We start from the raw sequence: 17,161 nt of genomic DNA, 5'->3' as shown, positions 1-17,161 counted from the left end.
TTAAAAGGTCAGCACAATACCTATGTACAGTATAACACAAGATGTACAGATAGAGTAGTCAGCCAGGGGAGCCCTTCTCCAAGACATACCAGAGGACATCCTTTTAAGATGAGTAGAAAAAAGTTTAGAGGAGATGTCAGAGGTAGTGTTTTATTTAAAATGTACAGAGAGACATTAAGTGCCTGGAACACAAGTGCCATAGGTGGTGGTTGAGGCAGATATATCAGGGACATGACTCTAGGATTGGTACATGGCTGTATAGGAATGAGGGATTAAATAGATCATGCAGTAAGTATATATATATATTGGTCGGCACAACACCTTGGGCTGAAGGGCCTGTACTGTGCTGTACTGTTCTGTGATATTGAAAGGTGTCGCTATTCTGAGGGACCTGGCTACCTTGCATATGAATCACAGAACATTAACTTGCAAGTTTAACAAGAGATTAAAAAAACAAATTTTATGGACTTTACTGTAACGGAATCCAAGTACAGAGTATTGCTCCAATTATATGGAGCCCTGGTGAGAACACATCTAGAGTATTATATGAAAGTCTGGTCTCCTGATGTGGTGTCTTGCACAAGCACAGTAAAGACTCACAATATTGAGCTCTGGGTTGTAGCTTTGTGCTAATGGAGAAACTTGGTAAACCAGGTCTACACTTTTGAGTTTTGATAGAGGAGTTATTTATTAAAAGGTATTCTCAAGGTGGATGCACAGCTGATATTCTGTTTAGAACCATATTACTGCTTCAAAATAAAGGAATTTGCCATGGATGCAGATAAGAAGAAATTTCTTCACCGAGGTGCTGATCTCTGTAATTCTCCACCTGGATGGGTAACCATTCAACTGTTTGAACCATCCTTAATTTTACTTACATCACCGGCTAGCAGTTTGAGTAATGTTGACTTCCCAGCTCCATTTGGCCCAACCAAGGCCACCCTGGTATCCAAATCAATACCAAATTCTAGATTCTTGTAGATCAAAGGCTGTAAGAGAATAAAATGCCAAACAACATTTAATTTATGTCAAAACACTGGTCCACCATCCTGACTGCACCTTCATCTCAACCAAAATTTCACCATACTATTTCTTCCACCTACTATGAGTGCAAGTGGTTACAGCATTTTGATTTCTCTCCCTTGTGCACTAGATACAGATTTTAGATGAGGGACTACCCTGGAAGCATCAGCTGAAATGGTATATTGAGACTTCAAGATACGAGTGTCTCAAGCCAGTACATCGAAGGATGTGAGTGAACAAAAATTCCACATGCCGACATACAAAAGCAGAGAACTTAACAAACCATCACAACACGGCTAATAGAAATTAAACAAAACAAATACAATATGGGGATTCTCAGTATGGTTACGAGGAAAGCATACAGAGCTGGGGAATGAGCAAACAATGACAAACCTTGTGCATGTACCACATTCTCAAGGTCACCCATGGATACTCTTATTCAACATACCCCATCATTTGTGTACTTGAAGCTCACATTCTGCACCATAATAACCGGAGGAGGAATCTTCCCACATGACGGGAAATAGAATGATAAAGTCTGCAGGAAAATAATAAAGAATTAGAATGATAATCTCTGGCATATTCTCCCCATGTCAAGCCCTGGAAAATATGTAGGAAAATGAGAATGGGCTACCATACCTCTCCCTGTCCATGCACCCAGAGAGAATTCAGCCACATAGCAGCTGAGAAGGAAATTCATGAATACTAAGGAAAAAATCCAAGATAAAAGTAATGCCAAACACTAACAGAACAAAGTCATAATATACTTAGTATTTCTCCTCTTCCCCAAGACCATGCTACTCATCTATTCCTTCAGTAAAATTCCCACTAACATCTGGGGCCTAGGTGATGCAATCACCCTCTGCACAAAGTGGTTTACTTCAGGCTCTGCAGTATGTGACAACAGTCGTGATCATGTTGTGGCAAGAACAAAAAATGCGCTTTATTGAGATATGATTAAACAGACTGTCCTCTAGGGCAGAGTAACTTTGGAATTTGGCTGTTGTAACTTGTTCCAAGTCAGCCATTCAAAAGAACTACCAAAATTTCTGAACACTATTTTCAGTGTATGGCTCAGCAGTGGTACAATCTTAGAATCCCACCATACACTCTAGGTCAGCAAGTAGTTGCTTAAGATGTGGGAATAGCTCAAAGCACACTGTATGGGATAATATACAAGAGAAGTAAAAGGCAGTGACAGAACATACTAAATTCTAACAGGTTCAACTGAGTGGATACAGGATGATATTTCACCTTGCTAACTCTGGAACTAGGGGCCAGCTTCAAAATAAAGGCTGGCTTCTTAGGATGTAATGAGGGGAAATTTCAAATGGCTGTGAACATTTGGAATTCTGCACACCAACTGCAAAGGTCCAATCACTGCACTCATTTAGAACAAAGATTAAATTGATTTCTGAATATCAGAGAAATTGAGAAATGAGGATGGGGCAGGATCACAGTATCAAAGGTAGGAAACAAACATAATCTAGAATGGCAGAGTTGTTGTAGAGAACTGAATTTCCAACAACTTACTTGTGAGACGGAGGTTTAAACTACAAATGGTTGCCAGGAAGAAACGCAAGCCTCCATCTGTGAACTTGCTCAATCTGAAATTAATAAGGCTTAGACTCTAATTTTTCCCTACAATAGAAAGGAAGGCTCACCCCAAGTAGGGCACCAGAGGCTCACGTGGACGTTAAGGGGTCCATCAAACTCACTGAAAGATATTATAGAAACAGGACCTTCAGCTCATCAAGTCCATGGAACATTGCAAACAACCAAGGGAAGTTTAGCTCAAACTGGAGAGCTCTGACTTCCAACAATAGACGGGCTCTGCTTCGGACTGCAGAGCTCAAGGTATCAATTTCAACACATTTATCTCAACTAAGGAAAATCAATAAGTACAAGGCCCTGAGGATTTGCTTGCACTGAAGCAAAATAAATCATAACTACAGCCACCTGTTTTTTAAAAAAGGGTGGATAATACTGAACGTCATGTGCTGATGCGTCTGAAAAGTATCTAGAGAATGCAAGGCCAAAGAAATACAAAAATACCGATGTCATAGTAATTACATCGTAACCTGACACTGACAATGCTCACTGCATGTTAAGTATTTTTAAAAAAATCTTAATTAACTCTGTCTGGTATATATGGAAAAAGGAAATAAATTGTTTTGTGTTGAAGACAAGACAAATTCCGATTATGATCTCAGTTAAGCAACTGGTTTCTACTGGAGGTTCAAAAATTGCCCTGGTTTAAATTTAATGATAACATGGCAAAAATAATTGACAACAAAATAGAAAATGCCAAGGATATTCAGCAGCCCAAGCAGCCTCTGTAGAGGAAAAAAGAATTCATGTTTCATATTGGTCAACTACCAGTTTCTTCAAGTATTGCTAGTTTTTTTCCCTAGGTGAGCAGCACTTACAATATGTTTCCAGAATGCAAGCTTCACTTTGAAGGTGCTGAGCACGATTCCCTGCAGTGCACCTGGAGGCTATACTCAGATAAGGCAAAAGCTGAAGGTATGAAGTACAAGCTGTCAAGGTGGATTAAGAGACTTTGTAAAAAAAAAACGATAGGTATGGCTGTGGCGACCACTTCCTAGCACACTCGAACCGGCTCACAAATAGCCAGCGCGCCGGCATAAAGGCCAGTCCCAAATGGGCGCCAGGTCTGCTTCACCAACAAAGGGAAAAGCCAGCGCGGGACTGTGAATACGTGCCCTCTACAGCGAGGGCGGGATCAGGGAGGTTTTTAAAGCGAGGCCGCGAAGTTCGAATAAAATCTTTTTTAACTGCAGTTTACCGACTCCGTGTCGTTATTTCAGCGCTGCGTGTAGCACACCGCTACATGGCTACATTTACATGTAAATGATCAGCACCACCTGAAGCTTTTAACACCTTAGATTAACAGCATTCATTCCTTAAACACAAGAGATCTGAAAATCCAGAGCAAAACACAGGAAATGCTAAAGAACTCAGTAGGTCAGACAACATCTACGAACATGAATAAACAGTTAACGTTTCATGTTGAGACCCTTTGACAGGACTGGAAAGGGTGGCAGGGGTGGGAATTCCAGAATAAGATGGTGCGGGAAGGGGAAAGAGGACAAGCCAGGTGGGAAAGATAAAGGACAATGTTATGTTTTGTATCTCCAAGCCATAACAACTAATTAAAAGGAAAAAAAAACACAAAGCCGGGAGATGATTTGTTTTTACTTTAAGCGAGGTGCACACGTATTAAGTGGTAGTGTATTGACATATACCACGCATATACTTTTACATAAAATCCGCAATGATTTAAAAAATGCTTAAACAATATTACTCAAGTATTACTGAAATATTAAATACACAACGGGCTAGAGAAGAAAGAATATGGTAGGAGAGGAGAGTGGATTATGGGAGAAAGAGAAGGAAGGGCACCAGGGGAGGTGATAAGCAAATGAGGAGGAGAGGTAAGAGTTAAGAGTAGGGAAGAAAAGATGAGGCAAGGGTGAAGGGAAAGAATTTAGTAAGGAGAAATCAATGTTCATGCTATCAGGTTGGAGGCTACCTGGATGAAGTAAGTGGTGCTGCTCCCCCACCCTGTGAGTAGCCTCATTGTAGCAGAAGAGGTGGCCGTGGATCAACATGTCAGAACAGGAAGGAAGGGGATATGAATTAAGATGGCTGGCCACAGGGAAATTCTGCTTTTGGGCAATAGAGCAAAATTACTCAATAAAACGGCCTCCCAATTTACGTTGGACTCACCAGCATAGAGAAAGCCACATTGGGAGCACTGGACACAACAGATAACCCCAACAGATTTGCAGGTGAAATGTTGCCTTACCTGGAAGGACTGTTTGGGCCCCTAAATGGAAGTTGGGGGGGGGGGGGGGGGGTTGAATAGGCAGGTTCAGTAGCACTTAAGGGGAACTTTTTCCAGTCAGAATGGTGCAAGCATAAAATGAGCTGCAAACACAAGTGGTAGATGCGGATTATATTGCAATATTTAAGAAAAACGGGTAGGTATGCCTGTTTCTGAGCTGTAATGTTCTATGACTAAGTCAACTTTGTAAAAGCCTCACATCTGTATTTCAGAACTCATTTCACAACTCGTTTCACTAAAGCAGTCAACATAATAAAGGACCACCCACCTGAGATATTCTCTCTTCACCCTGCACACCTTAGAATAGGCAGAAGATGTAAAAGCCTGAAAGCATATACCACCAAACTCAAAGGAAGTTTCTATCCTGCTGTTATAATAGAACCATCCCCAAGTATGATAAAATGGAACAAACACACACACCTTATCACTGATTACTTTCTCAGTCAGCCCAGAAGCCATCATCTTCTGCAGGGTTTTCTCTTTGCTCTGTGCTTGCCTTGCCAATTTAGCACTGCCATGCCCAAAACGTGCAATGTAGTTCTGGGGAATAAAGGCAAAATAGAACCAAACAAGTCAGTGGGTAACAGCCCATCAAAACTCCAACAAGCAGTATCAGCAATGTGACACAGTAGACATTAAGCACCTCATGCATGTTAAGTTTCTAAGAGGAAAATACAAATTAACAGTAATGTTGATAGTATAATTTATAAGTATTTTCAAGCAGGGCAGAACAGTCAAAGATAGTTATGTTGTTTTCTGTGCTTGAGTCATTAATAAGTGTGATTTATGACAGGTTGAGGAATACACCAGAATTAGCAACTGAAGAAGAGAACATGATAGTTTTAAGGCAAGAGGTGAAGGAATGCAGAACTGGGCAATTAAATGGAAGAAAGCTAAATACAACTTGTGCATTTTCTGAATGACTTTAGAAACTAACTGAAACCAGATTTGTTATTTAATTTTTAAAAAACACCAACTGCTGGAGAAATTCAGCAGGTTGAACAGCATCTGTGGCTGGAGAGAGTTGAAATCCTATATCAAGGCTCAGGCTCAAATCCTAATACAGTGTCTTTAGCGAAAACACTAGTACTCCTCCCTGTACTCAATCCCCACCACCCAGATGCTGTTGAACACATCCAGCTCCTCTTGCGGTTATTTTTTGCTTCAAACTCCAGCATCTACAGTCAAGTTATTTAATTCGATCTTCTCCATTTCAAAAGTGTTAGAACCTCTGTACAGAGTCGAATGCACTTCCTTAGAAGGTTGGCATCATTCAATGTTTGTAGTGAGATGCTGAAGATGTTCTATAGGTCAGTTGTGGAGAGTGCCCTCTTCTTTGTGGTGGCGTGTTGGGGAGGCAGCATTAAGAACAGGGACGCCTCACGTCTTAATAAGCTGGTAAGGAAGGCGGGCTCTGTCGTGGGCACAGAACTGGAGAGTATGACATCGGTAGCAGAGCGAAGGGCGCTGAGTAGGCTACGGTCAATCATGGAAAACCCTGAACATCCACTGCATAGCACCATCCAGAGACAGAGAAGCAGCTTCAGCGGCAGGTTGCTATCGATGCAATGCTCCTCAGACAGGATGAAGAGATCATTACTCCCCAATGCCATTCGGCTTTACAATTCAACCGCCAGGGGAAAGATATGTTAAAGTGCCGGGGTTATGACTGAGCTTAAGTTACCACTCAATGTATTTTAGTAAACTATTTAAAGAACTTTTTAAAAGCTATTTATTAATGCTTTTTTTGAGAGGGTGATTTTAGATGCATATCATATTTATACTGAGTTAAGTATTGTATGTAATTAGTTTTTGATACAATAAATGTATGGGACATTGGAAAAATGTTGAATTTCCCCATGGGGATGAATAAAGTATCTATCTATCTATCATTCCCACTTCTCCTTATACATACTCACCTTCATATGAGTGATTTGATCTTGCTCCCAATTAAATCGTTTCATCTGGTTCTCTTCCAGTTCTAATCTGGTCTTTACATACTGGTCATAGTTGCCCTGAAACAAAAGCACAAACAATGCAAATGCAATATCAACATTTTTCTACTTGCATTACAGGAGCAACCTCGCTTTATTAAAACAACATTTAAGAGGCACTTAGACAAGCACACAAGCAGGCAAGTCAAGGGATAGCAACCAACTGCAGGCAGGCGTGCAGTTAAAATGGTTTTATGGTTGGCAAAGACACCATGGCCCAAAAGGCCTGGTCTCTGTTATACTGCAACAATTCAAGATGGCAGTTCACATCTTCTTGAAAGGTCTACTGCCTGGGACCAAATGGATGGCATGCTCACCTCCATCTGAAAGTCATGTGTTCACACATCAGGTGGTGAATTTCCTGCATTTGTGATATTTGCAAACACTCAAACTTGCTGAAAGAATCAACATTTCAGAAAAGAACACTTTTTATTCCTGGCGTCAGTCTCTTCATTCAGGGTAGATCAACATTGATTAGAAGCTGGGTAAAAGCTCCCACTGCACTCTTCTCTCAACCAGAACACCAAGAAAATACTTAAAATAATTATAGTCCCCACACCAGATGCTAGGGGGCAAAAGATGCTATCAGAATGTATTAACGGAAAATTTGTATTATATTTAGTGCAAGTTTCCTCAGAAAATGAGGCACCTCAACTTAATGTAATTCACACTCACTGTATAGTACTTGAGCTTCCGATTATGCATATGAATAATATTGTTGCAAACTCCATTCAAAAAATCCTGGGAATGAGATATCAGCACAAGAATCCTTGAGAACCTGAAGACAAAAACAAACCACCAACATTTCATTAGAAATTTTTGTTGATACTTTCCCAGAACTCCCAACAGCTGAGAATTCACACACCAAACACCAACCTTTCCTGCTTGCAACTTTAACCAAGGACTAGGGACACAAAATAAGAGTCAACCACTTGGTTCCTCAAGCCTGTCCTGTCATTCAATATGATAATGGCTGATGTGTTCATGGCCTTATTTCTTCTTTTCTATCAGATCCTCAGCGCCCTCAATTCTTTAATCTTTCTAAAAACTAATCATCTGCTTCTCCTGAAAGAGCCTCAATGTACCAGACTCCACAAACCTCCAGCGTAAAAAAATTCCTAAAGTTCTATGAGACTCTATTTGGAGTGACAACTCTATAATTTTGGAATTGTGTTAACTTTTTTTAAGATTCGCCCTTGAGAGGAAAGACTGATATCATGCTCCCAAAGGATATTGTGTTTTAGTAAGGTCACTCCTCATTGTTCTCAACTCATTACAGGACAATTTTATTGAAATTAAACTAGTGAATGTCTTTTGGATTGCTTCCAATGCCAATACATACTGCATTTTCTTATGGGGACCAAAACTGTCTACAGTATTCCAGCAGTTTCCTCACTTGGACTCTACAATGAAACTATACTTTGCATTTATAAAGTTAATCCCTTTTGCAATAAAGACAAATAAGCAAGCCTCCTTCCTAACCATTTGCTATACCTGCCAGCTTTTGCAGTTCATGCATAATAGTATGTGAATGCTTCTGTACACTCATCAGAAATAGTTCTCCATTTAGATAATTGCCTACATTCTTCTTATCAAAAGTGCACAACCACCCAAATTAAACTCCTTTTACCAAGTTTCTATCCACTTAATTGATATCCAGTTGTTCAATATCCTCATCATGTGTTCTATTTACTTCTATGTCATTGACAAACTTTTGATACTTTACATTGTGCCCCTCCCAGATACAAATCATAAATACCAGACCCAAGAACTGATCCTTGGGACACCTCACCAATTTTCTATTCAACAACCAAGCTTCAATCCATGCAAACATACTCTCCCCCACACCCACCACGCTCACCTCTTGTGTACTAGCCTTTTGTAGCACCTTGTCAACTGCCTGCTAAAAAAAAAAATCCTGAGCCCTACTTACTGCAACCTCAACCAGGGATATATAGTGCATGACAGAATTGATGGTTTTGTAACCAAGTATGTCTAACAATAATAATAATAATAATAACAACAATAATAAAAAACTTTATTGATCCTGAGTGGGAAATTATTTTGATATAGCAATAGCATTTAAAAACACACTTAGCAATAATAATATAATGAAGTGTAGAATAATAAATACACAATAATTTACCAATGTGCAAAAATAATGCACAACACAATAAAACAGAGACTATTGTACTATGGTGTGTGTTCTCCTGTCGTACAGAGATGAACTGTTGTACATGCTTATTGCATTTGGTAGGGAAAATTTTCTGTAACGACCCTTGTGACAACAGAGCTGAATGAGCCTGTTTGAAAGGGTGTTCCTCTGCTTATTCAGTAGGTCATGGAAAGGATGTGCCTGATTGTCCACAATGGATAACCGTTTGTTTAGTGACCCCCTCTCCACCACTAACTCAGAGTCCGGTTTGTAGCCAAGTGTGGATCCAGCCTTTTTGTTGAGTTTATTTAGTCTTTTTGCATCACCAACACCGATGCTGCTCACCCAACATAAACCCGCAAAGACTGCACTCGCTACAACAGACTGGTAAAAGATCTCCAACATCCTGCTGCACATGTTGAAGGATTTCAGATTCCTTAGAAAATAGAGTCTGCTCATCCCCTTCTTAGAAACAGTCTATGATACAAAGGTAGCTAGAGGAGCAGGTAGTGTTGAGGAAACAGAATCTGCAGAAAGACTGGGACAGGTTAGGAGAATGGGCAAAGAAGTGGCAAATGAATAGGGTAAGAAAGTATGGTCATGAATACTTGGGCAGACTATTTTCTAAACGGGAAGCAGATTTAGAAATTTGAGACGCAAAGGGGATTTGGGCATTCTAGTGCAGGATTCCTTAAGGGCTAACTTGCCATCCTTACTACCAACTCAGCCTGTAAATGCAATGCTACCATTTATTTCAAGAGGACTAGAAAATCAAAGCAAGGATGTAATGCTGAGATTTTAAGGCACTGGCTAGACCACATTTGGAGTAATGAGAGTTTTGAGCAGAAAGGATGTTACTAGTATTGGAGAGAGCCCAGAAGAGGCTCAGGAGAATGATCCTAGGAATGAAAGCCTTTGAGGAGCGTTTGATAGCTCTGGACTCTGTACTTGCTGGAGTTTATAAGAATGAGGAGGATCTCAATGAAACCTATTGAATCTTGAAAGGAACAGATAGAGTGGATATACAGAGGATGCTTCATATAGTGGGAGAGCCTAGGCCATGAGGACTCAACCTCAGAATAACAAGGCTGTCCCTTTAGAACAGAGATGAAGAAAAACTTCTTTAGCCAGAGAGTGGAGAGTATGTGACCACAGACAGATGTGGAGGCTAAGTCATAGGGTATATTTAAAGCACAGCTGGATAGGTTCCTGATTAGTAAGAGTGCCAAAGGTTATGGGAGAAGGCAGGAAAATGAGATTGAGAGAAAAAATTAAATCAGCCATGATCCAATGGGTGAGAAGACTTGATGAGCTGAATGGCCTAATTATTCTTCCATTTTTTAAAAAAAAATCATGCTGACTATCCTTCTATGTCTATGTGATTCAAGTACTCATCTAGAGACTTTATTAAATGCTGTCAGTACCCCATCTCAACCATTCTCGAGCAGTGTATTCCAAGTGTTCACCACTGCTGAGTGAAAAAGCTCTTAGCCATTTCCCCTCTGAATCTCTTTCCCCTTATCCCAAATCAATGTCCACTTGTTTTATCTACTTCTGATATAGGGAAAGGTTTTCTGACGTCTACTCTATCTATACCCCTCAAGGTTATACACCACATTCATGTCCACTCAATCAATCTCTTCTGTTCCAGAGGACAGACTTTGCTTCTCAGGTTTCCACTCAAAGAACTTTCCATCCCAAGAAACATCCTGATGAATCTCTTCTGTACCGTCTAGTACAATCACATCCTTCTACAACATGAAGTACTCTAGTAACAATAGTTTCATGAAGTTGGAACATAACCTCCTGGCTGATAAATGAAGGCCAGAATCCCATTCATGGTGTATATCATTGCCTAATTAATACTCCCAAGTGCATAAACTCACATTTATTGAGATTGAACATCTGCCATATACCAGTCCATTTCAACAACATATTGACATCACTACCCTCCACACAACAATCAGGAAATACTATGATACCTCATACATCCATATTGAAATCATTTGCACATATTACAAACATCGAAAGTTCTCAGCACCAATCCCCAAATAGGCACACTGGTAACAGGTTAGCAGTTACAAAAATGACCTTCAAATTAAACTTCAATCCAGTTTGCCAAGATGACTTGGTTTAATTCAGGCTTCTCTAAAAGGTTTAGTGTTTCCTTCTCAATTAGAGGCTTCTCCAGGATCTTGCTAACAAATGTAAAGCTGCCAGATCTACACCTACTTTTATTGCCTTAGTTCCTGCTTGAGTATCGTAGTCACTTTTGTGATTTCCAACCTGCTAGTACCTTTCCAGAACTCAGTTTAAAAAAAAACTACAAATTGCCCCACTATTTCTGCAGCAGCTTGCTTTTACAGGTCATTGGGACCTAGCAACTTGTCAGCTTTTAATCTTATTAGTTTGTCTATTGTCTTGACCCTGATAACTGCAATTATTACAAGTCCTTACACAGTATTTGGGATACTTCAATTGAAGTCTTCTGGGTGTCTGTAGCATCATCCACTATGAAGACTGATTAATTTCCTCAACAACCGTAATTAATTGCCCAGACTTGCACGCTAAGGATCTTACACTCTTATCCTATCTATATTCGCTCATAACAGACAGACATGCTTTATTGATCCCGAGGAAAATTTGGTTTCATTACAGTCGCACCAACCAAGAAAGGTGTAGAAATATAGCAATATAAAACCATAAATAATTAAATAATAAGTAAATAATGCCAAGTGGAAATTAGTCCAAGACCAGCCTATTGGCTCAGGGTGTCTGACACTCCAAGGGAGGAGTTGTAAAGTTTGATGGCCACAGGCAGGAATGACTTCCTATGATGCTCAGTGGAATGAGTCTCTGGCTGAATGTACTCCTGTGCCTAACCAGTACATTATGGAGTGGATGGAAGACATTGTCCAAGATGGCATGCAACTTGGACAGCATCCTCTTTTCAGACATCAATGTCAGAGAGTCCAGTTCCACCCCCACAACATCACTGCCCTTATTGATTAAATTAATGCAAAATGTAAACCTTTACCTAAAAAATTACCTACTGGCCAAACCTACTCTGGGCACCCAAAGTGGGAATGCCTGAAATTCCTGGAAATCCTCATCTCAGTGAAAAATCCTAGTCACAACACCTGCTACAACTACGTCCAACAATGGCATCAGGAAGGAACAGTAAATTCTTAAAGCAAAGTCAGCATGATCAGCTGGTTAGACTACTTCTGCATTTTTTAATACATTCACATTTCAGGATGTTGGTGTTCCTGACGAGAAGAGCATTTATCACTGGGTTAAAATTTCCACGAATGACATGGTTTTTTAAATCACTGCAGAGGAGATTTCAAAATGCATTGTTGTGGGTTGGAGTCACAATGAGTCAACCTTTTAATGATAGATTTTCTACTCCCCAAATGCACTGCATGAAAAACAAAAATCATTTCCGATTTCAAGCAGCTGTTTTTTTCTGCTTTTCAACCCATAATGTAACCGAGTTCATCTCTGCACGGGTACTGACCACAGGACCACAAGATATAGGAGCAGAATTAGGCCATTTGGCCCATTAAGTTTGCTCTGCCATTTCATCATGGCTGATCCATTTTTCCTCTGAGCCCCAATCTCCTGTCTTCTTCCTATATACTTTCACACCCTGACCAATTATGATTCTACGAATCTCTCCCTTAAATATAAAGACTTACGCTCCACAACTGCCTGTGGCAAAAAATTCCACAGATTCACCACTCTCTAGCCAAAGTAAGTCCAACACATCTCCATTCTAAAAGGACAACCCTCTAATTCAGAGCCTGTGACCTCTGGTCTCAGACTCTCCCACCATAGGAAACATTTTCCGCATCCACTATATCAAAGCCTTTCACTAATCGATAGGCTTCAATGAGGTTACCCCTCATTCTTCTCAATTCCAGTGAACACAGGCCAATCAAATGCTCTTCATATGACAAGTCATTCAAATCTGGAATCATTTCATGAACTCCTTTGAACCTTTTCCAGTTTCAGCACATCCTTTCTAAGATCAGTAGCCCTAAATTGGTCACAACTCTCCAAGTGAGGCATCACCAGTGCTTTATAAGAGTCTCAAAATTACATCCTTGCTTTTATACTCTAGTCCTCTTAAAATGAATGCTAACATTGCACTTTCCCTTCTCACCACAGACTCAATCTGCAAATTAACCTTCACGGAATCCTGCACAATGACTTGCAAGTCCCTTTGTGCCTCAGTTTTCTGTATTTTCTCCATTTAGAAAATACCGTAGATTCCGGAGTATAAGCCAACCCCCCATTTTCAAGGTTAAAAAAGTGACTTTTCATGTTACCTTTGTATAAGCTGACCCCTTTTGTAGAGGTTTTGGACTTAACCAGAAAAGATCACAAGATCTCACATGCCAGTACTCAGCTTTACCGGATCCGGAACCTAGAAATTTTGTGAACCAGTACCTGCTAAGGAAACAGGCATGTAGCAGGAAACATTATAGAGCATTATAAGGGAATTCTTAACAAATAAATCAGGGAGGGAAATTTTGGATTAGGTTTCCAATGGAAAAGAATACTCTGAAATGTAACCTCCTGTGAAACTATTTAGCACCCATCGTAATCTCGTTAAAACATAACATGGGGTGACAGGATCAGTAAGTGTACTCAGTATTGAGTTTGCGACCACCATGTACAAAAGAATAAAACGAATGCGGTATGATGCTGGCTTCAAGCTGAAGGTTGTTGATTTTGCTAAAGGAATGAATAATTCTGCAGCTGCTAAGAAGTTTAGTGTAAACGAGAAACAAGTGAGAAAGTGGAGAAAGGCACAGGACACGCTGAGGGAAATGCCAAAGACGAAATGTGCAAACCATGGGAAAACATGCCAGTGGCCAGAACTGGAAGAAAAAGTTTCAGAGTGGGTGAATCACCAGCGATCGTCTGGATTCATTGTTACCAGAGAAATGATTCGAGTTCAAGCTTTGAAATGGGACGAAAAACACCATGAGGTCAGCAAAAATTTCAAAGCTACGCGAAGTTGGTGCACCCGATTTATGAATAGACGTGATCTTGTATTGAGACAGAAAACAAAGATTGCTCAGAAAATTCCCACGGGGTGTTGTTGTTTACGTCCAAAAACGCTGCTGGATGGACGAAGCAGGTTTCTTGAAATAGGTGAAGAGGTGTGGTGTCGACGTCCCAAAGGTTTCGGGAAGAAAAAGTCGCTACTTGACTCAGACATGTTCAAAGCGCACTTGTCAGGTGAGACAAAAGCAGCATTGAAGGCTGAAAATACAATCATTGCAGTCATCCCAGGTGGTTTGATGCCCGTGCTCCAGCCACTAGATGTGAGTTTAAACAAACCATTCTAAGAATTAATGCGTCAACAGTGGAACAAATTTGACTCAAAAACAGCCAATAAGTATGACCTGTCTTCCGTGTATTTGTTTTTCCAAAGTTGGCACCCTCTGTATAAGCCAACCCCCCCAATTTTAGGACCAAAATTTAGGGCCAAATTCTCAGCTTACACACTGTAATTTACAGTACTCAACCCTTTAATTTTTTTCTACCAAAGTGCATGACCATACACTTTGACAACGTATTCCATCTGCCACTTCTTTGCCAATTCTCGTAATCTGTCTCAGTCATTCTGTAGCCTTTCTACTTCTTCAAAACCACTTGTCCCTCCAACTATCTACATAATCGCTTGCAAACTTTGCACCAAAGCTATAAATATTAGCATATAACGTAAAAAGAATCGGTCCCAACACAGACCCCTGTGGACCACCACTAGTCATTGGCAACCAGACAGAAAAGGCTCCCTTTATTCCCACTCTTTACCCCCTGCCAGTCAGCCACTGCTTTATCCATGCTAGAAGCTCCTCTGTAATACCATGGGCTCCTTGCTTAAGCAGGGTCATGAATGGCACTTCTAAAAGTGTAAATACACATTAACCAATTCTCCTTAATCTAGCCTGCTTGTTATTTCTTATAATTCTAACAGGTCAGGCAAGATTTCCCTTAAGGAAACCATGCTGACTACGGACTATTTTATCATGTGCTTCCAAGTACCCCAAAACCACATCCTTAACAATCGACTCCAACACCTTCCCAACTACTGAGGTCAGACTAACTGGCCTACAATTTCCTTTCTTCTGCCTCTCTCCTTTTTTCAAAAGTGGAGTGACATTTCCAATTTTCCAGTCTTCCAGAATCTGGCAATTCTTGAAAAATCATTAATACATCCACAATCTCTTCAGCTACCTCTTTCAGAACCATGGGTTATATACCATCTAGTCCAGGTGCTTTATCTACCTTCAGACCTTTCAGTTTTCCCCAAGAACCTTCTCCCAAGTAATGGTAACTTCACACACTTCATGACCCATGACACCTGGAACTTCCACTATACTGCTTGTGTCTTCCACTGTGAAATACTTATGCATTTATACGCATTTTGTTGTCCCCATTTTGAGGGGCTGGCTGGTGGCAGGGGAAGAGAGCGCCGGTGGTGGAGGAAGAATAACAAACTAAAGTGTATTAATATTAAATATTGCACTGCAACAGATTAATCAGTGACACCAATGTGATGTGGTAGGGAGTTCAGAAGCCTGACGACCTGGTGGAAGAAACACTTTCTCATCCTGACCTTTCTTGTTTTAATGCATCATAGTCTCCTGCCTGATAGTAGGAAGTCAAAGACGATGCTGGATGGATGGGTGGGATCCTTAATAATACTAAGGGCCTTGCATACTCAGCACTCCTAATAATAATGTTTCTGAGTTTATCTCTGCACAGATACTGACTGATTTGTTGCTCTTTACCAGTATTCTCCATTATTTCAGGAGTTTCCAGCAACAGCAAGTTATTTTTAAAAAAAACTCTCTTCTTCTCTAACACCTCCTCCAAACAGATTAGCTGCCATTAACAAGCTTTCAATACACTCTCCAAGTATTACCAGTCTGCATCACCTTCTCCTTGCTCTCTAATCTATCATAGATATTTGATTTTCTCCAATTCTCCTTCTATTTAAATTATCAGTTTTCAGAAAGATCCAAGTAAAAAGACACAAGCCATTTCACTCCCCACAGATGCTGGAGTATTTTCACCATTTTACTGTGGTGACACAGTAACTCACAATGACAGCTATGTTGTTCAGGATATAGCAACGCAACCTCTGGTGAAGCTACCAAGTGATTCTTGGTGACTGACATCTGAAGAACCCTACCCTATCCACACGTCATGATCATGATACTTTAAGCATTTGCAAGGAAGCTTTGACAATACAAAACATTCTGTGAATCCTTTGCATGTTCAGAGTTGTTTCTCAGATTGATATTTGTTGGTCCATCTGGTTTATGATACAACTTGCTAGGCCAAAAAGAGTAAAGAAAGAACAAGCAAAAGGAGAAAACTATGTACAAGTAGGGAGTGATTCTTTTTTACAACATATTCATTGATTTGTGAGGATAAAATCAGGCCTATGAGGTGTTATGTAGTTAAACCATTTTCCCAGTATGAATCAAATTATTCCAACTTATGATTAACAGATGCTGTTATCTTCTCCATTTTGTGCATGTCCATTGTAATTTCCATTTAAGGTTGGGCTCTCCGGTGATAATCATTTCCTCATGAGTCTTTTTACCAGCCACCAGCAGTATATTCATTAAATATTTATCTCTTTTCAACCATTCTTGAGGTATATACCCAAAATATATGGTCTTACTTTCTAAGGGTATTCCACATTTAAAGATATCTTGTAGAGCATTGTGTATCCCACTCCTATAGTCTTTGATAACGGGGCATTCCCAGAAAATATGATAATGGTTTGCATTTTGATTTCCACAATTTCTCCAGCTAACAGGGAGGTTACTATCATGATGGGATTTCTGAGAGGGTGTAATAAAATATCTTATCAAGTTTTTCCATCTGAACTCCCTCTATTTCTGTGAACAGGTACACTTCCATTGATACCTACATATTAGTGTCCATTCTTCCTCATATATAATTATCCCTCCCTCCTTCTCCCATTTAGTTTTAATGTATGAAGTCGAACGTGTTTTAAGATTTGACTGTTATCTGAATTATATGCTTTTCTAAATAGCTCTATCAAACATGTACTTGCGTTGG

At 40.0% G+C, this 17,161-nt stretch overlaps 1 protein-coding gene across 3 annotated transcripts in view; it reads right to left on the bottom strand.

The window, feature by feature from the left end:
* Positions 1-17,161, bottom strand: part of abcf2a (ATP-binding cassette, sub-family F (GCN20), member 2a) — a 60,376-nt gene that overhangs the window by 12,730 nt on the left and 30,485 nt on the right. For all 3 annotated transcript variants that reach the window (XM_073045208.1, XM_073045187.1, XM_073045198.1), the window contains 5 exons: positions 7,564-7,666; positions 6,814-6,909; positions 5,315-5,434; positions 1,472-1,561; positions 879-989 (listed from right to left, as the gene is read on the bottom strand). In XM_073045208.1, coding sequence (XP_072901309.1) covers positions 879-989; positions 1,472-1,561; positions 5,315-5,434; positions 6,814-6,909; positions 7,564-7,666 — 520 coding nt within the window. The remainder of the gene's footprint in view (positions 1-878; positions 990-1,471; positions 1,562-5,314; positions 5,435-6,813; positions 6,910-7,563; positions 7,667-17,161) is intronic.

This window comes from Hemitrygon akajei, chromosome 1, assembly GCF_048418815.1.
Source record: "Hemitrygon akajei chromosome 1, sHemAka1.3, whole genome shotgun sequence".
NCBI classification, from domain to species: Eukaryota; Metazoa; Chordata; class Chondrichthyes; order Myliobatiformes; family Dasyatidae; genus Hemitrygon; species Hemitrygon akajei.
Note: the sequence above shows the minus strand (reverse complement) of the source record. Positions and strands in the feature narration are given on the sequence as shown.